This window comes from Coenobita brevimanus, chromosome 60 (genome assembly GCF_032717465.1).
Source record: "Coenobita brevimanus isolate Jiangsu-jjx chromosome 60, ASM3271746v2, whole genome shotgun sequence".
In the NCBI taxonomy this organism is placed as follows: domain Eukaryota; kingdom Metazoa; phylum Arthropoda; class Malacostraca; order Decapoda; family Coenobitidae; genus Coenobita; species Coenobita brevimanus.
Genome location: NC_137013.1, coordinates 29,133,966 through 29,161,530, shown reverse-complemented (window position 1 = coordinate 29,161,530; position 27,565 = coordinate 29,133,966). Strand labels below are relative to the sequence as shown.

The 27,565-nt window shown below is 45.0% G+C and overlaps 1 protein-coding gene across 1 annotated transcript in view; it reads left to right on the top strand.

The window, feature by feature from the left end:
• The window catches only part of LOC145403344 (uncharacterized), a 140,337-nt gene that overhangs the window by 102,909 nt on the left and 9,863 nt on the right, over positions 1-27,565 (top strand). Inside the window, exon 9 of the mRNA XM_080275134.1 lies at positions 6,466-6,597. Coding sequence (XP_080131260.1) covers positions 6,466-6,597 — 132 coding nt within the window. The remainder of the gene's footprint in view (positions 1-6,465; positions 6,598-27,565) is intronic.

Sequence of the window (27,565 nt, the reverse complement as noted above, 5' to 3'; positions counted from 1 at the left end):
GTGCAGGATAGACTTTGATATGGACTGGTTATATACTTTACAGTCTCATTAACCTCCTCAGTACAAGGAGTCATGCTTAAGGTGAATTAAATCATTTGATATTAGTTAGGACAAAATGAAAAAGATGTTCTCAGGTTGAAGAGGGAGAGGCGGTGGCTGAATCAGTAGAGAGTTGGCCTGCAGTCCTAGTGGACCCAGGCCTCAAATCCCCACTGGGGCAAGGAACAGTTTAAGGATTTGGATTTTCATTAAAGCAGACTACTAATCTACTGGACAACCCGCCAGTGTGTCATAAATATACCCCTTCTAATACCAGTACACCATTTCTGTATGAGACAGCCCTAGCTTGTATTCAGAGTGGATGGAGAATGTTAGTGCCAAAGTGGTAACATGTGGAGGTGTATGAATGTAGGAGAACTACTGGGCCTTGCCAACAGACTGTGAAGCCTTTGCCCAGAGTTGGACACACACACACACACACACACACAGAGGGATTCAATCTAGGCGGACGTGTGACACCGGCGCTCCGTACCAAATCATCACGGCCAGTGGCTTTACCTAAATAGTATCTTTGTATGAGTCAAGCTCAGTATCAGGTTAGACTAAATGATTGTTCATTATTAAAAGGAAAAAAAAATAAGTTTAAACAAGACTTGTTCATACAGGAAATAGAACCAAGACGAAAGAATACGCTGAGTCATCTCTGAGGTTTGTTTAGACTACAACAACATGGAGATTGTAAGCACATGCTTTGCACTTTAAGTATTGCAAAATGGATACATACTTCAGTAAAACAAATTTGGAAAAGAAAAGGGATAAAGGTAAAAAGCAAAATGATGATTTCTACCAACTGGTTGAAGTAGAGACTCACAATAGACTGGTTGAACGTGTAAACAAACTAGAAATGGCTTTCAAAAATGAAATTGATGAAATAAAGAAGCAGATGCATTTGCAAAAGGAAGAAATAGAAAAACTAGGAAGGGAGCAAATAAGAAAGACACAACCATCAGTGAACTATCAGTGGAATTGAGTACACTTAGGAAGAAAATGAGTGAAATGGCAAGTACGGTAGTCAATCACGAGAGTGTTATGGAAGAGTTCAAAAATGACACAGAGACAATTAGGCAAGTTAGCAGTCTTATTGACCAGAGCAGTGTTATTGAGGAGAAGATAACACAAGTGAATGAAGCTGTGCAAAGCTACAAAAATGATGTAGAAACCACGTATGCTGAAATGGTGAAAGTAAAGAAAGACTTAGAAACAAGGGTGGAGGAAAAAAGCATTAAGGAGGTGAAAAGAATAATCCAAAACAATCCAAAGTTAGTCAGAGATTCAGTAGAGATAAACAAATCAATAGTAATCACTGGTATAGAAGAGGAAGAAGTTAAAAACAAGATCACAAGAGACAAAAAGGAGATGACAAATGTAATGAGCTTACTGAAAGAAGTATCAGAGGAAATCTGTAGTAAAGACATGAGGAACACAAAAGGTTAGGGAAATACGAGAAAAGCAAGACAAGACCTTTAAAGGTGATTTTCCAGAGTGTAAACACTGTGGAAGAGATACTAAAAAATGCAAAGAATCTTAAGGAAAAAGAGGAGTTCAAAAATGTATGGATAAAAAGATGCCTAACACAAGAGGAACTGGAATTACTGAAAGAGAAAAGGGAGGAAGCAAAAACAAAAAATGAGGGAAGATCAGAAGAGGAGAAGAAGAAATTTTTTTTTACAAAGTAATAGGATTGCAGGTACGAAAGTGGTACACAAACAGGATGGAAGAAAAAGGAGGAAGGTAGTAGAACCATGTCATGACAAGTATATAAACAAGATGATAAAGTTGATGTACTCAAATGTGGATGGAATGGTATCTAAATTACTAGAGATGAATGATTATGTCAGAGAAAATGAACCACAAATAATATGCCTAACTGAGACAAAATTAACACCAAGGATATTCAATGACATACTAAACTTAGAGGAATACAATATATGGAGAAGAGACATATTTAAAAAAAGGAGGAGGAATTATAATATTAACTAAGAAAAATCTAAAAGTCAAGGAAATAAAACTAGATATACCATCACAAGTAGAACTGATTCCAGTAGAGATCGACACATCTGAAGGTAAAGTAATTGTAGCCAATTTGTACATGCCACCCAGATCAAACACATGGGAAAGAGACGAATATGAGGACTTGGCAGAGAGTACAATTCAGAGTGTAAGATCATTGCTACATAAAATAGAAGAGAAATCGGAAAGAATTATAGTAACTGGGGACTTCAATACAAATATAAATTGGAATACTCTAGATATAAATAGCCAAGAAAGCTGTTGGGACCAAAAGCTCCTGGATCTTGTACACGAGTTTTTCTTAACGCAATATGTGAGGGAAACCACCAGAAAAAGAGGACTTGATGTACCTTCAGTGCTAGATCTAATATTTACAAGGCAAGAAAATGATATTGACAGTTTAATATATCACCCTCCACTTGGCAAAAGCGATCATGCAGTACTAAATTATAACTTCAGGATAGCATATGACATAGTAAACAGCAATGATAGTTACAAAAAGAGCCTAAACTATAAAAAGGGAAATTATCAAGACCTAAAGAAGTATTTCTTAGAAGTTGATTGGGAAAATGAGCTTAGAGGACAAGATTTAAATGCTGTATATAAAAAATTTTGTGAAATTTATGAAATAGGAGTCCAGAAGTACATCCCACAGCACAAAGGAACAGATAAGAAAGTACAGAATGGTTCAATACAGAATGTAAAAAATCAAAAGAAAGAAGAGATTTGTTGTGGAATAGATACAGAAGACACAATAGTGAAAGGGCATATAATAATTACAAACAGGCAAGAAACGACTATAATAAGGAGGGAAGCCCAAAAACAGTTTGAGGAGGATATAATAAATAAAAGTAGTGATCAACCAAAGCTGTTTTACAGCTATATCAGAAGCAAAACTAAAGTAAAAGATATAATACAATCCATTACGGACGAGGGAATCACTTATACACAAGAGAAAGATATTTGTGAAGCACTAAATAAGAATTTTCAATTAGTTTTTACAGAAGAAAAAAATTTTGAGAGGGACTATGTGGAACACGCATGTCCACACATACTACCAGATATACAAATAGCAGAAAAAGTAATAAAGGAGGAGTTAAGTAGATTAGACAGAGGAAAAGCAAGTGGTCCTGATGAAATTTCATGTTGGGTATTACGAGAATGTGCAAAGGAGTTAAGTAAACCATTATTTTTAATTTTCAAGAAATCCTTGAGTCAAGGTGAACTAACTGATATTTGGAAAAAAGCAAATATTGTCCCCTTATTCAAGAAAGGAAATAGACAAAATCCACTCAACTACCGACCAGTATCACTGACCAGTGTTGTAAGCAAGGTATTAGAAAAACTTATAAGAAAAGCTTGGGTAAACCATCTAGAAGAACACAGTATGATAACAGAAAGACAGTTTGGTTTCAGAAAAGGCAAATCATGTGTTACTAATCTGTTGAGCTACTATGACAGAGTAACAAACACAATACAGGAAAGGGAAGGATGGGTGGACAGTATCTATTTAGATTTCAAGAAAGCTTTTGACACAGTACCACACCAGAGACTTTTATGGAAACTGTACCATCAAGGAGGAATTCGAGGCAAACTGTTTTGTTGGATGCAAGACTTTCTCATAAAAAGAGAAATGAGGACAGTACTAAGAGGAAACTACTCATCATGGAAAGAAGTGACTATTGGAGTACCACAGGGTTCAGTGCTGGCACCAATCATGTTTTTAGTGTATATAAATGATATAAACAGTAACACTGGAAATGAGAGCTATCTGAACATGTTTGCAGATGATGCAAAAATACAAAGGAGAATTACTAACACAGACTCTTGTAAAGAGCTACAAGAAGAATTAAATAAACTTCATGAATGGAGTAGTACATGGCAAATGGAATTCAATGTGGACAAGTGTCATGTAATCAAGTTTGGTAAAAGTGGAAAAAGACCTGATTGGGATTGTAAGTTAGGAAATAAAACCCTATACACATCAGAAAGAGAGAAAGACCTAGGTGTGATTATCAATAACAGACTATCTCCGGCTGACCACATCAGCGAGAAGGTACGGAACATGTATATACTGCTTGCAAATATGGGAATAGCATTCACATACATAAATGAAGACATGCTAAGAAGGATAATAACATCATTCATCAGACCAACCCTGGAGTATGCATCAGTAGTCTGGAGTCCTCATCTCAAAAAGCATATAGACAAGATTGAAAAAGTTCAAAGGGCCGCTACAAGATGGATACCAAGCTTAAGGGACCTAAGCTGCGAAGAAAGACTAAATAAACTGAATCTACCAACACTACAGGAGAGAAGGAAAAGAGGTGACATGATAATGCTATATAAATGCATATCAGGAAAGGAGAAAATAGACATAAATGATTACTTAACATATGGAGAAGCATCAGCAAGAGGACACTGCAAAAAACTGCATAAGAAGAGAGGTGATAAAGACGTGAGGAAATTCAGTTTCTCAAACAGAGCAATTGATCAATGGAATGCACTACCGAATGAAATAGTGTGTGCCAAAACAATTCACAAATTTAAGGATATGTACGATAAATATGGTTTAAGACAAGGGACAGTACGAGCTTGACTCATTCCTGTAAAGATACAATTAGGTAAGAACAATTAGGTAATTAGGTAAGAACACACACACACACACACACACACACACACACACACACACACACACACACACACACACACACACACACACACACACACACACACACACACACACACACACACACACATTATTATGGGGCTGATAAGGCAATATTTTGTGTAACTGAAAGAAGTTGTAGCTGTTAAATTCCTCAAAAACAATCTCTGTTAAGTCTTTCTCCATATACATCTGTAACATGTATATAGGTTAACACCAGATGATATTGTTCATTTGAGAAAAATCCCAGAAGTTAAAGGATTATTTGTAGAGATACTGTAAATCATCATAATTGTACATGTAATATACTGTAATGTATCACAATATTTACTGTTGTTAGATATATTCTGTCCACTTTACTCTGACCTGAAATTTTGATCTCCCCATTTTGGATGCATAGATTTAACAAGAAATTAACACTAGAATATATGATGATGATAGCCACAAAACAGTGTTATAGAAAGGATATAGAGCTGTAGTTCTGTGTTGTTTTAGGTTTGCCATTGAGCTACAGATATTAGGATGCAAAAGGATGAAAATCACCCCTAGGGTTTCCTGGATGAACTGTAGTGGTGACTTGGGCGGGGCTGCCATCTTAACTGCCACCTCTGCAATACTGGTGACATGGTTCAAGTGGTAGATTTAGGTCATCATTAACCCTAATGTGACTGTGACTTCAATATACCTTATTAGAGGATTAATTAAATGTGAATTTTCCATGCTGTCTTTACTGGTGCTTGTTACTGCTTAAGCTCAGTAGATATCGATCCAGAAATTTGTATACCTGTATTTCATCAAACCCCTTTCCTTTTGACATCCATATATCCGGTCTTTGACTAAAGAAATGGCCAAGAACTTGGGACCCAGAGCCGTTGCTGCAAAAGCACCTCTCAATATGCTTCTGCTAAGCCTTGCGCACAGACTTGCCATACAACCTCCATGCCCTTGCTGACCTAATCAGTTCATCATCCCCTCATACAGTATCACCAACAAAACTTTGGTCAGAATCCATCAAGGGGTTCAAGAGGTTTTGCACCAATATGGATAAACTAAATTGACCCAATATGACCTTAACCTTTGACCCTTTGACCTAACTGACCTAATTAGCTCATCATCACCTCATACTGCATCACTGACAGATGTTTGGTGGAAATCCGTGATGGGTTTAGGAGATATTGTGCCCCCCCCCCCCCAGGCCTTACATTCAAGGACATTGTCATTTCCGTATGTTTGAGCCCACAAATACTCTTTTCCTTTACTGCCCAGGTCTTACTACCATATAGTACAGCAATACACTCCTAACACATGCTGCATACAAAGATCCCTTAGCATGAAGGGAGAGCCCTCTCAGTGTCAGGAGAGGCAACAGTTCCCTCAACTTCTTCCAACCACTCCTCATTCTAGTCCCAGAGAAAACTCCAGTCCCACCTTCATCACACAGCATGTCTCCCAAGTAACAAAACTCTTCCACACTCAAGAGACTCACCAGCAAGATGAGTCCCTTCACACCTGACAGTCTCCACTTGCTCTCCTTAACACACTGCCACACATGAAATCAGCATTATCTCGCAGTCTACCTCTAATACCACTACATCTCATGTGCACCCACTTATCACAACCACTGCACAAGATGGACTTACAGACCCATGCCCCTGTGGCAAACTGCACATGTCCACTCTCCCTCCTGTGATAATGAAATAACATTATTGATAGTTTTATCCCCACAGGATGGTGTACTGTTGTGCGCCGCAACCAACCACCCCAGACGGCTGGACCCTGCACTGCTGCGGCCCGGAAGATTTGATCGTCTTGTTTACATCCCATTGCCGGACTATGAAGCCCGTCTGGACATACTCAGAGTTAGTAGTATACTTGTTGTTATAGTCCATAGCCTATTGAGACGAGAACCCAGTGAACTGCAGAAATCCTGTTGCCAAACTATGAAGTCTGGCTGGACATACTGTAGTCAAAGTTAGTAGTATACTTGCTATTGTCATCAAAGTTAGTAGTATACTGTACTTGTTATTGTTATCATCCCTAAAGTCTGGCTCAACATAGTCAAAGTTAGTAGCATACTTGTTATTATCATCAAACTTAGTACAGTAGTATACTGTACTGTACTTGTTATAATCCATAGCTTAGTGAGGTGAGAACCCAGTGGACTCCAGAAATCCAGCAGCCATTTGATTTGGTTCTCCAAGAGATTATTAATTACTGTATGTTGAAGTGGCCTGGGATGAGGCCATGAGTGTGACATGACCTTGGTTAACTTGTACCACGCTGGGGGAAGAAAAAAAAAAAAATTATATCCGTCTATGTTGACAGTTTTGGATTTTTTTCTTTTGGCTAAATGGACTTAATACATCAATACAAGATTCCTGGCACTAATAAAAATAATCACTAAAGCAAGATAATTGGTTGAATCAATTCAGGTTGGTGCTACTCTACCTCTGAAATCTTCGAGGTTAGGTAGAGAGCAGAGTGGCTCTTGTGAACCAATTTTAGATTTTTTCTCTGGCTAAATGGGCCTAATACATCAATATAAGGTCTATCTATCTATCTATTGCCAGACGCCTCAATCCCGTTTGGGGTGGCCACAAACAAATCGCCTCCACGTCGCCCTGTCCCCCGCCATTTTACTGCCCCGCTCCCAACTCACACACCCCTCTCTCATATACCTCTCCACCCCATCCCTCCATCTCATCCTCGGCCTCCTCCTCCCTCTTCCCCCCTCCACCTCACTCACATACACTCTCTTCGTCAGTCTTTCACTTTCTATCCTCTCCACATGGCCAAACCACCTCAGTGTGTTCCTCATAACGCTTCCTATCACATCCACATCCACACCATAATGCTCCTTTATATCCTTATTCGTCAGCCTGTCTCTTCACAGGCTCCTCTTAAATAACTCATTTCCACTGCTCTCACTCTTGACTTGTGTCCTTCCAACAACGTCCAAGCTTCACTTCCATACGTTAGAGTTGGTATCACAATACTGTCATGTAGTAACTTTTTCACTTCCATGCTTACTTCCCTGTTTCTTATCACTGCTTTCAAAGAACCAACAACCTTTCTTCCCTGCTGTACCCTTTCAGGCACTTCACCCTCCAAACCTCCATCCTTACTCATCACACTACCCAAGTACTTAAACGTACTCACATTTTCCAATTCCCCACCATCCAACCACGCTGTACATTCAATGACCTCACCTCTCTCAAAGACCATCACTTTACTCTTCCCTACATTCACCTTTAGATTCCATTTCTTACACACTCTCCCAAACTCATCCACCAAGCCTTGCAGTTCCCCTTTGTCTTCACTCAACAACACAGTATCATCTGCAAACAACAGTACAGGGAGTTTCCAAACACTATCCTCTCTCATGAGGGCCACTCCAACATCCACTACCCTACCTTGTACCTCCTTTATTACCCCATCCATGTACAGATTGAACAACCATGGAGACATGACATCCCTGTTTCAACCCAACCTTCAAAGAGAAAAATTCACTTAGTTCACCATCCACACGCACTGAAGCCTTAGCACCGTCATACATACTCTTCACAGCATTCAACAACTTCCCGTCTACTCCATATATTCTTAATACTTTCCACAGTCCTTGTCTATCCACCGTCATATGCCTTCTCCAAATCCATGAAAGCCACATACAACTTCTTTCCCTTCTCTAGAAACTTTTCCACTAAAGATCTAAGAATGAATATCTGATCTACACAACCTCTTCCCTTACTTAAGCCTCCCTGTTCTTCTCCAACTAATTTCTCTGACTCTGTCAATAAGTATCCTACCATACACTTTTCCTATTATACTAAGACAAATGCCCCTATGATTACCACACACTTCTTTTTCCCCTTTTCCTTTGTACAAGGAAATAATTATACCTGACTTCCAATCCTCCGGGACTCTACCTTCCTCCCAGGCCAATCTACACATCTTCCACTTCCATTCTACTACTATCTCTCCCCCATGCTTCAGCATTTCACCACACACTCCATCAATTCCTGGGGCTTTCCCCAATTTAACTTTCTTCATTGCTTCCACAACTTCTATCCTACTGATTTCTTCCTGTCTTCTCACCTCCCTCCTTCTCCCAGCCATTTCCCAGCCACTTTTACTCACATTACTTCCATCCTGTATGTTCAACAGTTCCATAAAGTGTTCTCTCCATCTGCTCACTTTTTCTCCCTTTTCCACTAGTACTCTACCATTTTTATCTTTCACTCCCTTCTAACCTCACTTCCACCCTGTCTTACTCTCTTCACCTCTTTCCAGAACATTTTCTTACAGTCCCTCCACTTTACACTCAAATTCCTTCCAAATTCCTCATCCACTCTCTTCTTACTCTCTCTCTTACTAATCTTTTCACCTCTCTCTTTCTTTCTACATATGACTCTCTCTTCTGCCTCTCAACTTCTTCCACACTCTTGTTTCTCATCCATTCATTGTATGCTTTCTTCTTTTGTGCCACAGCCTGTCTCACCTCTTCAGTCCACCACGCTGTTCCTTGCACCCCCCTTCGTCTTTTCTTCCTACCACACACCACATCACATGCTGCACATATTTCTTCTGTAAATATCCTGCACACACCTTCCATGTCCCCCATCTGCTCCAATTCATATTTGCCCAATCGTTCCTCCACTTCTCTCTTATACTCTGCCTTTTTCTCATCCTCTTGTAACCTTTCCACTCTCCTTGCAACTACTCCTTCCTCTTGTCTTTCCCTTCTATTTCTCCATCTTACTTGGATCCTAATTCTGGCCACCACCAAGTAGTGGTCAGAAAGTCCACTCCCCCAACCTCTATAAGCTCTTGCATCCATTACACATTTTCGCATACTTTCATCCACACACACATAATCAATCATTGCCTGCCTTTCATTCTGTTCACCACCCACCCTTCTCATCACTCGCCATGTATACCTGTGGATCATTTTATGCCTGAAGAGGGTATTGGCTATTACCAACCCCCTCCCAGCACAAATGTCCACTAACGCACTGCCATTCTCATATATCTCAGCAGGCACACCCCACTCACCAACTATTCCATCCACCTTCACATTCCCTACTTTACCATTCATATCACTGATCAAAAACACTCTCTCATTCCTTCCAAACTTTTGCTTGCACATTTCCACTTTTGTCTAGAACTATTCTCTCACTTTTGCTAGCACGATCTTGCGTTGGCGTTGGCACTAATAAAAGTAATCACCAAAGCCAGAAAGTTGATTGCATGGAGTCAGGTTGGTGCCAGTCGACCTCTGAAAGCTTCAAGGTTACTGACAGAGCAGAGCAGCTGTGAGCCTGCGAAGACTCACTTGCTTCCCGCGCTTAAATCAATGTTGTAAGCATAGTGGAGAAATGTCTGAAGTTAGCAAGATATGATATTATCTTCCATTTTACTTCATTTACATGCAATGACTTCTCAGCGTAGTAGGACATAAATCTATGTCATCAGCGTTTTTGAAAGGGACGTATATTTACCGTAAAGTGGGGTGACTTCAGACTTGGGGACGACATCAGACATTTCGGGAAAAAATGTAAACCAATTAAAATAGAGAAATGAAAATCTGGTTGTGAAAAAAATATGAGTATTATTGAAGAGGAATGTTGTAGCCACAACTTAGATAAAATAATAATGTAATCCCATTTACACAATTTGTGTAAATATTCATTGAATACGTCATAAAAAAAGGCATGCTTTTTTGTATCGGTCAAACTTCTACTGAGCGTAATGGATGGGAAGGTGTGAAGACATGTGACCATCGCCAGAATGTCGCAAAAACATTTGCGATACCATACATACAGTACAGTTACTTTGGCCTCAGTGTCTGTAGTTCAAGGTCCACAGGCTCAACAGGAAATAATCTTCTTTTTCTAGATTTAATGGGGTTACTTCGGACACTTGGTGCCTTCGGACAGGGAAAGGAAAAAATATAGCTTCCAACCTGTGAGTGTGCATGCACAGACACAGACGCACTCAGACAGTATTTCTATGTAACTATACACAGCAAGCATCCTTTCAGTCATGACAACATCTGTCACTTGCCTCCTTCTTAACCCCTAAACCGCGGGGTTGTTTTGGCACTCCTTGCGTGTCCCGCGAGGATATTCGCGCTCTGAAAGACTTTGTAAAAATATTTGCCAAAAATCAGTTATTAGTCCTAGAATATTATAATTACTTATGCTTATGGCACATACCCTCAGCTTTCTCCTGGGATGTTTTTTGAGCCTTCGTCGAGTACCGTAGGACTTGTGGAGACTTCTGAAGTTGGGTAACTAAGTCTCCACTTTACACTTCCTGACACCCCATAGTATGATTACCACAGCCTGATATTATCACTAGAAACACTATTCTGTAAAATAAAAAATAGTTTGGAATCCATACTCCAAAAAAAAAAACAGTGAAAGCAATGAAAATTACAAGCACGTACGAGCTTCCCACTTGCGCTCGTTCCCCTCTGGTATTCTGTCATTTATTATTCATAAAAACACTCACACTTTATATTCCTATTACTATATAACACTTATATATATCTGCAGTCTTTATCCATAAGTTTCCTTCAGTAATAGTAGTTTATTGTCACCGTAGGCATTCAATTTCTCTTTCAGTAAAATACGTGGCATTCACTTTCTTGTCCTGTATACTAGTGTGGAGAACGAGTCTGTCACTTTCACTTTCATCTCTATCTATCTATATACCTAGGCTGCTTCCCCCAAGGAAGGGGAGGTAGCCGAGACAGGACGACACACTCCCCATTTACTCATCCATTCAAACACATTCATTTGCATCTTAGCCCCAAAGGGGAGAACGGACAGATCCTCACCGCACCACACCGCGCAAGGGTCAACTGCGCAATGCAATCAATGACATCCGCAGCAGGGCCCGACAGCAGAACTGGTTTACCCCTGCCACATCATAACAGACCCACTTTCATAACTCCCAGTATTCATACATGCTAGAGTGAAACTTTCACTTTCATTACTCCTAGCATATATGCTCGTATTCTTATATTACTACTTATTTACATTTCTATTTACGTTCTCTATTTTATTTACATTATTTACATTTCTATTTTATTTACATTATGTTATGCACTGTCACTTGCAGTAACTTAAAAAACTATTTTCCATTGTTCAGTTATATTTACCTTCATTGCTTTCACTTGCTGTTTACACATTATTTGCTCATGATTTACATTTCCACTTGCACTGTTTTAGAGTCACCAGAAAGATCATAGTCACTGTCCATCATTATCATTGATGAATTAGCCAGTTCACATTCCACAGCAGTCACTTAGCCCTCTACCCCTTTCCACATGAAGTTTAGTCGGGGTAGAGGTCTCAGGGCCCTTTGCATGGGACTAAAAAGCAGTGGAATTGGACAGGCACGAATCCAACGTGGTTTCACCTTGAAAGATGACAGTAAACTGAATGCTGTTGCGTAGGGGCAGTGAAGGGCTGCCAGTGTCAGCGTGGTGACAGCTGCTAATGTATACGCTATGAAATGATTGGCAGGAAATCTAGACAATACATAATAAATTAGGTAGTTCCAGGTGAATATAAATATCACTTAGGCTTCTCCCTTCCTTTCTTATATACCGTATGTTTTTATTATGAGAACAGGTCATACGACATATTTCAAGGGGAAATAAACAGGGAAAATTAGCAAATGAGTGCACGTGAGGTGTTGCCAGGTGATAATTAGCCCATTCCAGATGTATGGCAGTATCATTTACCTTTTCTCTTTCTTTTATATATTATTTTGTTTAAGAATAGGGCAAAGGGCACATTTCAATGGATAAAATGAGTGGAAAAATCCGTCCAGCATTTGTGTAGCGCAGCGCAGCTGGTCAGGTGGGAGGAGAGGGTAATGGAGGGGAGGTAAGGAAGGGGGGAGTCAAGGACAGGAGAAAAATGGCAAAATTGTCAACAGTGGATGTGAGTACAGGTGACATTAGCAGAACTGAGTATAGCTGGACACTGGCAGTACTGATAGATTATACAGGCCACCACTTGAAAGCCCGGGTGAATTCAAAATAACACAGAATCACAAATGTGACACCCCGTGGTATGATCCCTTGCTCCCGAGCGTCACGAAAGTGATGCCCCGTGGTTAAGGGGTTAAGAAACCTTAACTATGTAAGGCGACAGATGTTGACATGATTTAGGGGATGCTTGCTGTGCATTACTGCTGTAGGTGAAATTACTGTACATTAAAGTTGTCTTTCTTTTACAAGAAGCAAAATGCCAAGAAAATATGTCCCAAAAGTGCAAAGTGAAAAGAGGAACTATACTAGCAAAGTAGAAAAAGACCGCATAAAAAAAGCCAAAGATGACATTGAAAAAAAACACCTGAATGTGCATAAGGCAGCTACAAAATGGAACTTAAGTAAAAGTACCTTATATGACTATCTAAAGGGAAAGCACACCAAAGCAGCTGGTGGACAGACTGTGTTGTCATCAGTAGAAGAGAAATACCTTTGTGACAGAATTATTACATTGAGCAAGTGGGGTTTTCTGCTTGATTTCCTGGACCTTCACATGTTGGTAAAGGCATATTTGGAAAGACAGGGAGTGAAAGCAGTAAAATTTAAGAACAACGTTCCAGGGGTTGAATGGTGTCGGTCATTTCTGACTCGTCTCAGGGCTATCCTCACCAGACATGTGTCAGAAAATGTAAAGCATCTGAGGGCCCAAGTGTCAGAAAGAACCCTCAGAGAATACTACAACAATCTGAAAACAACACTGGATGGGGTTCCACTGGACAACATAATTAACTACAGTAGTGCACCAACTTTCGCTACAGCAGGATTCGCGGAATCCACTTTCGCAGCATGCACCAAATATTCCCTAACTTCCACTTTCGCTTGAAAAAAATCAATTTTCGCGCACAAATTTTGGGTTTGGGACAATATTTTGAACTTTGAATTTCCTGCACTGCCCGCCTGCAACCCACCGCCATCTTGAGTGACGTCATGTCAACACTCTGTCCACCCATTCCTGCCATTGTGTACGAGCGTGCTAGCTCCATTGTGTTGGATTCTCACGGTTCAATGGCCTCTACTATACCTGGTAGTGTGGGGAAAGGGCCTGGTGGTGTGGGGGGAGAGCCTGGTGGTGTGGGGGGAGGGCCGGGAGGCAGTGGTGGTGATAAAAAGTGGTCGGGAGGAAAGGCCAAGGCTAAAAGAGAGTATCGTGTTGGAGTGAAGAAACGGCAGTATAATAATGAAATGAAAAGGAAGATAGTTGAGCACATGGACAAGGGCGCAAAAAACAGTGAAATCTGCCGTATATTTAACATCCCAGAATCGACAGTGCGTAGTATGAGTGGTAGTGAGGCAGCAAGAGGTGGCGCCAATACGTCTGGCGTGGCTAAATAAGCCCGCCACGTGCCTCGGATACTTACCCCCAACATCCATTAAACACCTCAACCTGGTCTCTGTGGTATGTTTCTCCTCATATAATGTGTACTGTACAGTTTTTATTGTTTGTATCTCACAATACAATGTACAATAGTGATTTGATGTACTGTATTGCAAGTGAAAATGAAAATCCGATGTTACTTTAGGATAACCGGGAACCAATTAGCCTTTTTGCCATAAAGACAATGCCCCAACTTTCGCTAATTCCACTTTCGCGCATTATTTTTGGACCCAATTAGGCGCGAAAATTGGTGCCCCACTGTATGATGAAACCATCCTAACTGATGACCCAAGGAAGAAGAAAGTATTAGTTAAAAGAGGAACAAAGTACCCAGAGAGGATCAAGAATACAACAAAGTCTTCCATCTCAGTTGTGTTTACCAGGACAGCATCAGAGACCCTGCTGCCGCCTTATGTCGTTTATAAGGCACTGCATCTCTATGACATGTGGACTGAGGGTGGTCCACTTGGAGCGAGATATAACCAGTTGCAGAGTGGGTGGTTCGAATTTGGATATTTCGAGGACTGGTTTTACAAGATCATCCTGCCTTACGCTCGTGAGAAAACAGGAAGAGTTGGCATGATCGGAGATCATCTTGCCAGTCATCTCACAGCAAGTGTTATTAAATCCTATGAAGAAAACAACATATCTTTTGTACTCCATCCACCTAATTCCACACACCTCACACAACTTTTGGACGTTGCAGTTTTCAGACCCCTAAAGATTTATTGATGGCAGGTGTTAGAGGACTTCAAGAAGAGTGTAACTGGCAGGCTGCGTACTTCACTGTCTAAAGACAGCTTCCCAGCATTGCTTCGCGAACTAATGGAGAAAGTCAATGTGACAGTTAACACAAACCTTAAGAGTGGATTTAAAAAATGTGGTATCTATCCATTGGATCCCCAGCAAGCAATTTCCAGACTTCCGGTTGATGATCGAAGTTCGTCACAGGATTCCAGAACTACTGAAATCAGGACGGCCCAAGCCATTGATACCTCAGTAATAAGCATGCTCCGTGAAATAAGGTATGGCTGCAGTTCCAGTACAACAGAGCAAACACCCAAAAACACTACAAAGAAGTGTCTGAATGTCCCACCTGGTTGTAGTATTGGTACATCAGCACTTTTTTTTTTTTTTTTTTTTTTTTTTTTTTTTTTAACTGAACGGAGGACGGAAAAACAAATGAATAAAAATAAAAATAATCCATACACCAGATTACTGGTGTCCTCTGTTCATAAAATATCTGTAACAGTTAGACTTGAACAGCTGTGGGTTGAAATATAGAGGGAAACAACTCTGGGGAAGCGAGTTCCAGAGAGATGCAGTTCGGGGAATGAAAGAATTCTGATAGGCAGATGTTCTGCAATATGGCTGAGTGACATTCCAGTCATGAGCCCTACCAGATGCCCGAGTAGCACGAGGGAAGGCATGAAGAGGTGGCATCATGGACGCAGCTTCGTCCGAGCATTTGCCAAAAAAATATCTAAAATAATGCAAGGGAGGCAACATTCCTTCTTACTTGCAGGGGAGGTAGTTTATTTGTAATGGCAGGGTTGTTAATAATTCTAACAGCTTTGTTCTGAATTTTATCTAGTTGTTTTAATGCAACCTCTCCACATCCATTCCACAAGGGTGAGCAATATTCAAGGTGAGAGCGCACATGACTCTTATAAAATATAGCCAACTGCTCATCAGCGAAAAAGTTACGGACTTTGTACAATAACCCAAGTTTCTTAGAGGCAGTTTTAGCAAGTGATCACAAGAATGATCCCAAAGAGCTGCAAAACCAACCATCTACAAGTGGTGGTAGCAGCTTTGCCAGATCCACAGACAGTGGTCGGGCCAGTTCCAACACCGAAGACTCACCTGATGACCCTCCAGAAGCTGAAGACTCACCTGACAACCCTCTGCAAATTGAAGCCTCACCGGTACTAGAAAACAAGGCAGGAGTTCCTCTACTGGTCAAGAATAGTGGTAGTGAGGGGGTGGTAGGCAATCTTGCCCCTTCTAATTGGGTTATTGTTAAAGTTCCCTTTGATGGTAATAGAAAACAGAAATACTATATAGCTGTCATTGTACATGTTGAACCTCCTATCCACGTGCATTTTCTTAAACATGTCAGTGGAATACGTGATGTGTTCATTAACATTACCATAGATGATTACAGTGATGTAGGCAAGGATGACATTGTTCAAATATTGCCAGAGCCAACACTTGACAGAAAATGTCGTATGATATTCAATGTGGATGTCAATAGCTGGCCTGTGTGTGTGTGTGTGAGAGAGAGAGAGAGAGAGAGAGAGAGAGAGAGAGAGAGAGAGAATTATTGGGTAATGATGCTCAACATGATCAGTAAGTATAGATTAATAGGTGCAGAAGAAGGGGATGAATAAGAAATGTGATAATCATGTGGTACAAATATTTGTTTAATATACGGGCTTTAATTTTGCATATCATTACTATAGCAAAATGGCACAATGAGCCATAAATTACTCAGGCTGTAATGTGTTAAGTCTGGTGCTACTTGTGATGCTTATATTTACCTAATTAAGATTTATTTGCTTTATCTCAAGAATATTACATTTTATTTTTATAAGAAGTTATGTCACAGGTGTGCCTTACATTTTCAAGGCATCATTACATGTATTGCACAAAGAAAATTGTAATGCTAGGTGTTTTAAGTTCGGCTTCCCACACTTAAAGCACCTAACGTGTAGCGGGGTCCTATTTCGAGACCAGGGCTTAGACAAATAAGAGAGAGGCAGGACACAAAAACTCAGGCAATAACCTTACACATGTATTACTCAGTCAGACAAGGGAAAATAGCAGATGTCACAGACACGATATTCTGGGTGATCATAAACTCTTATAACTAGGTAGGGCGAATAGTATCTCGCAGGATACTATCAGGAAAATATATTGAAACAATATTCGAGGTGGAATGTTCTAATTTAGTATAGTCCAGGATCTTTACGTGCATGGAGAGGCTAGGGCCATTTCTCACAAGGGGGGGGGGGTGTAAGGCACTGGAGTCTTTTTTTTTTTTTTTTTTAATGCGAGGAAGAAGGAACCAAAGGCCATGAGCCCGCTTACAGTTCCCTCCAAGAGAAAAACAAAATACAATATAGAGCCAAATTCAAGATCCGATCATTTTGAGATGCCTGGACACACTGCGTTTGAAAGACTGGAGATCATAGGCAGCAGGAAATACAGACAGAGGGAGACAGTTCCAGAGCTGACCTGTTGCATAAATGAAAGACTGGGAGTAACGGTTAACTCTTGCATTAGAGAGTTGGACAGAAAAAGGATGAGAGTTTGCTGCCAGACGGGTGCTATGCGCCCGTCGTAGAGGTGGAGGAATGCAAGCAGACACTTCAGAGGAGCAGTGACCATTAAAGTAGCGATAGAAAAGAGATAAAGATGCAACAGTGCGGCGAAGAGACAGAGGTTGAAGGGAGTCAGTAAGAGGAGGAGAGTTAATGAGACGAAAAGCCTTTGATTATGGTACTATGAGGCAGAGTTTGACGGTAGCGTGTTCACTTTGTTATTTTCTGCTATAGGGTCACTTTTGGTCAATTATCGTTACTTACTCCACAGCCCTGGTATTGGTCATATCACTGTATAGCCCTTCACTGCGTCTGATTCTCTTTCCGACTTTTGGTCTATTGCTGTAAGTTCACTCTTCCACCTCGCCACTATTGGATCACTATCATTACACAGTCACAGGCACTATAGTTCTTCCGGCGCCAAGGGTGTGGCTGAAGGGCCACGCAGCTCTGCAACTGACGGGGTTGGGCACCACCAGGAGTCTCCGTGCTCAGGGGACGCGGGATCATGCGCAGGGGCGTCTGCTCTCGTCTGGGGCTGTTGGCGGCGAAGGGGCCCGAACTCTTGGGGCTAGGGACAGGAGTGCGGCCCTCAGGGCTGGGGCCGAACAATTGCCTGAAGCGGTCGTTCAGGCTCCTGACAGAGGGGGAGATCTTCCACCGTCAAGGTGTAGGGTGTTCCCGCCCGGGCGTTCTGGGGAGGGCCTGAGGTTCCCAAGGACTGCGGTCCCCAGGGCTGTGTGGCGCCGACAGGAGGGGACTGCGGCACCGGCCTGCATCAGGGTCCGTCAGGTGGGTGTCCTCCAGAGCCGGTCGTAGGGAGTGGAGGCCAGGGGAGGCTATAGGGCGCCTCCAATACTCCTGTACGGCCTCTGCGCTGGGGGTCAGGGAACAGGCGTCAAGCTTGGGCGGTGGGGTGGCTCTCGGCCACTTCCTGCCATAGAGCCCGGCTATTGGCCGGGCATGGCTACTGGCCGCCAAGGCCCGGCTACTGACCGTGGCCTGAGAGGGTGTATGTCTGCCATCAGTCCCAGCTACACCTTGGGAGTGGCTACAGGCCGTCTGACGAAGGTGGGAGCGGCTACAGGCTGTCTCCTAAGTGAGGGGCAAGCAGCTACAGGCCGTCTCTGAGGGAATGCCTTTGGAGCGGCTACAGGCCGTCTCCTTCAGGAGGGGATTTGAGTGGCTACAGACCGTCTCAAGGGGAACACCTTCGGAGCGGCTACAGGCCGTCTGACGAAGGTGGGAGCGGCTACAGGCCGTCTCCTTCAGGAGGGGTTTAGAGCGGCTACAGGCCTTCTCAAGGGGAACACCTTCGGAGCAGCTACAGGCTGTCTGACGAAGGCTGTAGCAGCTACAGGCCGTCTCCTCATTACCCTCAGAGCGGCTACAGGCTGTCTCCTTAGCAAGGGGCGAGCGGCTACAGGCCGTCTGGCGAAGGTGGGAACGGCTACAGGCCGTCTCTTGCAGGATGGGTTTGGAGCGGCTACAGCCTGTCTCCGGAAGAACACCTTCGGAGCGGCTACAGGCCATCTGGCAAAGGTGGGAGCAGCTACAGGCCATCTCCTTATTACCCTCATGTCGGCTACTGGCCGATTCCTTAGTGAGTGGCAAGCGGCTACAGGCCGTCTCAAAGAGGAAGACACCTTCAGAGTGGCTACAGGCCGTCTCCTGAGGAAGGCAGGAATGGCTACAGGCCGTCTCCTTTGGGGTGCTGGCAGGAGCTGGATAGGCAGCTCCACCCCTTAGCTGGTTGGTGAAAGCACGCCTGGAAGGTAGTGCAGTATTCCTGCTATGGTGACGGCGGTCGGGCTCCGGGTCATAGGGGCGCGTGGCCCAGGCTGACTTAGGCCATTGTCGCACTGAATCCTGCCGCGCTGCTGCTGCTCCTCCATTGGCTCCTTGTGGAGGTGTCCAGGAGTTCATGGGGGCACTATGCTGTATTCCTTGTGGGGGTGGCTGGGTGCTCCAGGGGGCACTATGCTGCATTTTACCACCGTCCGCTGGGAAAAAGTCACGTCCCCATGACTGGAGGTGGTAGACTTGCATATTGTGGGTGATGTAGATCGGCTATAGATGTCGGAGGAGGGCGTGCCAGGCTGTGGTGGCGGTGTTCTTGTCCCACTCTGCGTCACAGGTGAGGAAGAGGGTGGACGTGGCAGTGGAGGAGTTGGAGGAGGTGGTGTGGTCCTCGGACTCGTTGGTTGTGCCCGAGTGATGGCGCCCATACAGCTCGTTGTATCCTCATGTTGGAAGTTGTTGCCCGTGGTGTGGTGTGGTGTGGTGCTGAATACTTGAGACGGAAGGTAGGGGTCAGATTTTGTGCCGGGGTAATGCAGTGTAGTGTCTCTGGGGAGTATAGATGGCTGGGATTTGGGCTTGATGTAGCATGAGGGTGAGATGGTTTAGGGCAGGGGTGGGAGTGTGCTTTTGAAGCGAGGCGGGTGGGGTGGGGGAGTGGGCATATCGGGCAGGTGGGCAGGAGAGGCAGCCAGAGCGGGTGGTGGTTGTTTTGAGAGTTGGTGTAGGTGGTGATATGGGCGTGCGGGGTTGGCGTGGGCGTGAGGCGCGTCGGGTGGGTGTAATTGGGTGGGGGGTGATTGAGGTTGGGCGTGGGGAGCGAGGAGTGGGGGTGTGGAGGTGCAGTGGGTCGGAGGGGGTGGGGGCGTGGGCGGGATACGCAGCGCTGGGTGTGGGAGAGGGGGTGGCGGGTGGTGAGGAGGTGGGGGAGCGGCAGGGAGCTGGTGGCGTTGGTGAGTTGTCAGGTGAGGTGTGAGGCGGCATGACGGGAGGTGAGGTGGAGGCGGCGGGGAAGTGGGAGGGGGAGAGAGGCGGCAGGGGGGAGGTGCAGCAATCGTAGGAGTCAGGGGGAGGGTTGGCAGCGGTGGGGAAGGCGGAGTTGAGATTGGGGAGGGGGTGGTGTGTCTTGCAGGTGGGGGTGGAAGGGGGCCAGAGCGGGTGAGGGCAGGTTTTAGGGTGGGAGTGAGTGGTGAGGTGAGTGCATGGCCCTTTGATGCTGTGGCTATTTGTGGCGTGGCGGTGGAAGTGGTGTATCAGGGTGGGGTAGTTTTGGATGGCGCTTCAATGGTGGGCATGAGCAAGGTGGTGGGGCTTGAGGTGGGTGATGTGTGAGGGTGATCTGGCACTGGAGGTCAGTAGCGGTGGTGAGGTGACAGGTGAGGTGGCTTGAGGTGTAGGTGAGGAGGGAGTGCTGTCTTGTGGCGCCATCCCGGTGTTTGGTGGTGGGGCGGTTTGGGCGGTAGCAGGGTTCTGTGCTCACGGTGTGGGGTGGGCGGTGGGTGCGAAGTCAGGGGATGGTGTGGGTGTGGGGGTGGTGGAGGGCGGTGTGTGGTGCTGGAACTGTGGTGGCTTGGCAGGGGCTGAGGAGTGGGGTGTGGCGGGTGGTGTGTGTCGTCGGAGGCGAGGGAAGGTGGGGTGAGGTGTGGGGGGAGAAGGAGCCGGTGGTTGTGGGGAGGTGCGGCCTCGCGGTGTTGTCTGGATGTTCAGTGATGGGGTGGTGCAGGTGGTAGCAGGGGGCTGAGCTCGTGAAAGAGTGGTGGGTGGTGAGGTGCGGGGTGTGGTGGGCAGCGAGGCATCTGGTGAGGTTATTGGGGATGAGCTGGGGGTCTGTGGGGATGGTGAGGTTGAGGGTGGGGCAGGGGAGGTGAGCGAGGAAAGAGAGGTGGGTGAGGATGAGGAGGAGGAGGGTGTGATAGGGAAGGCGAATGAGTTGACCATGTTGACAAGGAAGGCGAGTGATGATGAAGTGATGGTGGTAGGTGGTGCAGGGTGGTAGGTGGAAGGCAGTAGACAGGAGGAGGAGGTTTTAGGAAGTAGGTTAGGGGAAGATGAGGTAAGGGTTCTAGGAGGCCTGTGAAGGGGAAGGCAGGCTTTGTGTTGAGGGGGAATAGGAAGGGGGGAGGTGATAGTGGTGGAGAAAGTGGTGTGTGAGATGGGAAGGTTAGGAATAGAAGTAGAAATAGGGGAAGGTAAAGCAGAAGAGATAATGAGAGGAGAGGAAAAGGAAACATAATGTTTCCCCCTGTTGTAGACTGGGGGAGATGTGAGGTGGCCCCCGTCATTACGGTGGGATGCGGGGGCAATGGGGGGGAAGGTGCCTTCTGTGCCTTCTCCTTGGTATTCTCTTTCCCTGAGGCTTGGGTCAATCGGCATATGGTGGGGAGGTTTGTAGGTGCCCTTATGTCGTTTTGCTGCACCAGGCAGCATTTAGCTGCTCACGGATGTCGTGGATTGGGCATTCGTGGCAGCAAGGAGAAAATTCCCACAGGTTGATGGCAATCAGATTCGTGGGGAATTGATTGATTTCGCCGGTGCGTTGAGGGGTGGTGTGGACGGCTAGAAAGCGTCTCATTAAATTGATTTCTTTATCCAGGTCTCCCGTCGATTCATATATTATAAAATGTTCTGTAATGAAACCAGGGAGAATCCTGAGGAGCATGTGAAACATGAGTTGTCCTGGGTTTCATCATCTGCCTCCGGGTAGGCAGCGGTGACCAGGCATCTTGCCCGGATTAGGGTATCATCTAGATTCCCATCGAAAGTCAAACTATCCAGTTGGGATAGTGCCACCACTTTCCCCAATGATGGGATGATGGTTTGGATCATGAGTTTCATGAAATTTTGCCAGGTGAGCTCCGGAACGATTTTTGGTGCTATATTAGCCGCTGCTTTGCCCAACAGTGGAAGTGTGACTGCAATCTTTTGTTGGTCATTTTCAAAACTGATATCTAGTAAAGGTTTGATGATCGCCAGATATGTGTGAACATCGTACTGTTCTGTGTCGAAGTTAGGCATTTGCGTGTGCGGTTTGGTTGCCATTTTTCCGGTATTTCCTGACTACCTTTCTCGTATGGCCGGGTCAAGAACCAGTGCTGTCCACCAGTATAATGCTAGGTGTTTTAAGTTCGGCTTCCCACACTTAAAGCACCTAACATGTAGTGGGGTCCCTTTTGAGACCGAGGCTTAGACTGATAAGAGAGAGACAGGACACAAAATCTCAGGCATTAACCTTACGCATGTATTACTCAGTCAGATAAGGGAAAATAGCAGATGTTACAGACACGATATTCTGGGTGATCATAAACTCTTATAACTGGGTAGGGTGAACAGTATCTCACAGGATACTGTCGGGAAAATATATTGAAACAATATTCGAGGCGGAATGTTCTAATTTAGTATAGTCCAGGGTCTTTACGTGCATGGAGAGGCTAGGGCCATTTCTCACAAGGGGGGGGGGTGTAAGGCACTGGAGTCTAATTATGATTATGGTACTATGAGGCAGAGTTTGACAGTAGTGTGTTCACTTTGTTATTTTCTGCTATAGGGTCACTTTTGGTCAATTATCGTTACTTACTCCACAGCCCTGGTATTGGTCATATCACTGTATAGTCCTTCACTGCGTCTGATTCTCTTTCCGACTTTTGGTCTATTGCTGTAAGTTCACTATTCCACCTCGCCACTATTGGATCACTATCATTACACAGTCACAGGCACTATAGTTCTTCCGGCGCCAAGGGTGTGGCTGAAGGGCCTCGCAGCTCCACAACTGACGGGGCTGGGCACCACCAGGAGTCTCCGTGCTCAGGGGACGTGGGATCATGCGCAGAGGCGTCTGCTCTCGTCCGGGGCTGTTGGCGGCGAAGGGGCCCGAACTCTTGGGGCTAGGGACAGGAGTGCGGCCCTCAGGGCTGGGGCCGAACAATTGCCTGGAGCGGTCGTTCAGGCTCCTGACGGAGGGGGAGGTCTTCCGCCGTCAAGGTGTAGGGTGTTCCCGCCCGGGCATTTTGGGGAGGGCCTGGGGTTCCCAAGGACTGCGGTCCGCAGGGCTGTGTGGCGCCGACAGGAGGGGACTGCGGCACCGGCCTGCATCAGGGTCCGTCAGGTGGGTCTCCTCCAGAGCCAGTCGTAGGGAGCGGAGGCCAGGGGAGGCTATAGGACCCCTCCAATACTCCTGTACGGCCTCTGCGCTGGGGGTCAGGGAACAGGTGTCAAGCTTGGGCGGCGGGGTGGCTCTTGGCCACTTCCTGCCGTAGGGCCCGGCTATTGGCTGGGCATGGCTACTGGCCATGGCGTGAGAGGGTGTATGTCAGCCAGCAGTCCCAGCTACACCTTGGGAGTGGCTACAGGCCGTCTGACGAAGGTGGGAGCGGCTACAGGCCGTCTCCTGCAGGAGGGGTGTAGAGCGGCTACAGGCCGTCTCAAGGGGAACATCTTTGGAGCTGCTACAGGCCGTCTGACAAAGGCGGGAGCGGCTCCAGGCCATCTCCTCATTACTCTCAGAGCGGCTACAGACCATCTCCTTAGTGAGGGTCAAGCGGCTACAGGCCGTCTCTGGGGGAATGCCTTTGGAGCGGCTACAGGCCGTCTCCTTCAGGAGGGGTTTAGAGCGGCTACAGACCGTCTCCGGAAGAACACCTTCGGAGCGGCTACGGGCCGTCTGACGAAGATGGGAGCGGCTACAGGCTGTCTCCTTCAGGAGGGGTTTAGAGCGGCTACAGACCGTCTCCGGAAGAACACCTTCGGAGTGGCTACAGGCCGTCTGACGAAGGCAGGAGCGGCTATAGGCCATCTGATGAAGGCATGAGCGGCTACAGGCCATCTCCTTAGTGAGGGGCAAGCGGCTACAGGCCTTCTCTGGGGAAATGCCTTCGGAGCGGCTACAGGCTGTCTGGCGAAGGTGGGAGCGGTACAGGCCGTCTCCTTATTATCCTCAGGTCGGCTACTGGCCAATTCCTTAGCGAGGGGTGAGCAGCTACATGCCGTCTCAAAGAGGAAGACACCTTCTGAGTGGCTACAAGCCGTCTCCTGAGGAAAGCGGGAGTGGCTACAGCCTTCTTTGGGGTGCTGGCAGGAGCTGGATAGGCAGCTTTGCCCCTTAAATGGTTGGTGAAAGCTCGCCCAGAAGGTAGTGCAGTATTCCTGCTATGGCGACGGCAGGCGGGCTCCGGGTCATAGGGGCGCACGGCCCGGGCTGACTTAGGCTATTGTCGCACTGAATCCCGGCGCGCTGCTGCTGCTCCTCCGTGGGCTCTTTGTGGGGGTGTCTTGGAGTCCATGGGGGCACTATGCTGTATTCCTTGTGGGGGTGGCTGGGTGCTCCAGGGGGCACTATGCTGCATTTTAAAAATCATATATTTTTTAAAGTTAGAATAGTTCCTACACGTTCTGTGTACCAGAATTCAATTGTGATAAACACTTACATGGCATTATTTCAAAACACACATAGTATGTGTTCAATGTGAGAAAAGGAGTACAAAATAAATTATAATCTTTATTTAGTCCTATACGGGTTACAAAAATATGTTTTTCACAGTTTCTTTTTTTAAAAACCTCCGTCAGTGTCCGAAGTCACCTCAGCAGTGTCCGAAGCCATCGCCAAATACACGCACTCCCATTTAAAGGGCAAAAGCATTGACTGTCTGAAGTCACCCCACCCCAGTCCTAAGTCACCACACATCGATTATGACTTCGGACTGCATTATAAATTTTTTTTTTTTTTTTAAATATAAGCAGACCTGAATTTTTTTTTCGCCTGTCTCACCATAAAGCTTCATTCTTAAGCCACACATTAATGCAAGAAATAATTTTGTTAAAGCTTAACATGCCGAGTTACGACTTAGAATTGGTAAAAATCATTCGAAGTCACCCCACTTCACGCGTTGTTAGGGTGGTATGGGTTACAGGACTGAATAGAGAGGTTGCTAGAGACCCCTCATTTGGTAGCTAAGGGTGATGCATGCAAGCATGTTGGAGCCTTTATTAACAAATGAAAGTACAGTACTGTGTATTATGAGAGGTGATTACAGTATTGTGATATATGGAGCTGCATTTCAATGATGGTATAGTCGCATTTTTATACGGTAGTTGCATTTTGTGTTGATACTGACCAGTTAGAGAAGTGTGATGACCACATCAGAGCCTGGCATGATAACTGGTGTCTTTCTTGGATCTTTAGGAATAGCATATTTCAGAGAGACAGATGGACACCAACCTTCCCTACTTCAGCATCAGCACAAACTGCATGACATAAGGGGCAACATCATGACACCCAGGTTATGCTGTTGTGTTACTTGCCAGTGCATTCAGTATGGTTACCCCAATTTCACTGTCATCTTACCAGTATTGGATGATAAAACTCCTGCAATCTAATTACATACATTCGTATTAAATTCCGGAGACTGCAGTTTAGATGTCTGGTCTTGAATGCTATCTCTATCTATTGCCAGACGCCTTAAATCCTGTAAGGGGTGGCCACAAACAAGTCGCATCCATGTCACCCTGTCCCCCTTCATTTCACTGCCCCGCTCCCAGCTCATACCCTCCTTTCCTCTCCACTCCATCCCTCCATCTTATCCTTGGCCTCCCCCTCCCTCTCCCCCCCCTCCACCTCACTCACATACACTCTCCTTGTCAGACTTTCACTCTCCATCCTCTCCACATGGCCAAACCACCTCAGTGTGTTTCTCCTAACGTTTCCTATCACATCCACACCCACGCCACAAAGCTTATTCACTTCCTCATTTGTCAGTCTCTCTCTCCATGTGACTCCACATGCTCCTATCAGATAACTAATTTTCACTGCTCTCACTCTTGACTTCTGTCCCCTCCAACAAGGTCCAACCTTCACTTCCATATGTTAGAGTTGGTATCACAATACTGTCATGTAGTGACTTTCTCAATATTGTCATGTAGTAACTTTTTCGCTTCTATGCTTGCTTCTCTGTTTATCACTGCTTTCAAAGAACCAGCAACCTTTCTGTCTTGTTGTACCCTTTCAAGCACTTCACCCTCTAAACTTCCTTCCTTACTCATCACACTACAAAAGGACTTAAATGCACTCACATTTTCCATTTCCTCCTCATCCAGCCTCACTGTACATTAACTGACTTCACTTCTTTCGAAGACCATAACTTTACCCTTCCCTACATTCATTTTTAGATTTTGTTTCATACACACACTCCCAGACTCATCCACCAAGCCTTGAAGCTCCCCTTCGTCGTCACTTAACAACACAGTATCATCTGCAAACAACAGTACAGGGAGTTTCCAAACACTGCCCTCTCTTACAAGGGCCACTTCAACATCCACTGCCCTACCTTGTATCTCTTTTATAACCCCATCCATATCCAGATTGAACAACCATGGAGACACGACACATCCCTGTTTCAATCCAACCTTCAAATAGAAAAATTCACTCAATTCACTATCCACACGCACTGCAACCATAACACCCTCATACATACTCTTCACGGCATTCAGCAACTTTCCATGTGCACCATATATTCATAATACTTTCCACAGTCTTTGTCTGTTCACCCTGTCATATGCTTTCTCCAGATCCATGAAGGTTGCATGCAACTTCTTTCTCTTCTCTAGAAACTTTTCCACTAAAGATCTACAAAGGAATATCTGATCTGCACAACCTCTTCCCTTCCTAAAGCCTCCCTGTTCTTCTCCAATTAATTCCTCTGTTATTTCCCTAATTCTGTCAGTAAGTATCCTACCATATACTTTTCCTATTACACTAAGAAGACTGATGCCACTGTGATTACCACATACTTCTTTTATCCCTTTTCCTTTGTACAGGGGAATAATTCTACCCGACCAACATTCCTCCGGGACTCTACCATCCTCCCAGGCCAATCTGCACATCTTCCACATCCATTCTACTACTGTCTCTCCCCCATGCTTCAGCATTTCACCACACACTCCATCAATTCTCGGGGCTTTCCTCATCTTAACTTTCCTCATTGCTTCCACAACTTCCATTCTACTTTTTCTTCCTCTCTTCTCACATCCCTCCACCTCCCAGCCATTCCCCAGCCACTTACACTCGCATTACTTTCTCTGCGTTCAACAATTCCTTAAAGTGTTCTTTCCACCAGCTCACTTTTTGTCCTTTCTCCACTGGTAATTTAATATTTTTATTGTGGTAGATGGTGGCGACCATCATCCACTCACTTGATGTAGTGCTGCCAGTTTCTTCCTTAGCCTTTAACATTCTTCTTCTGTGCCTGCTCTCCTCTCTTCTTATTTCTCCC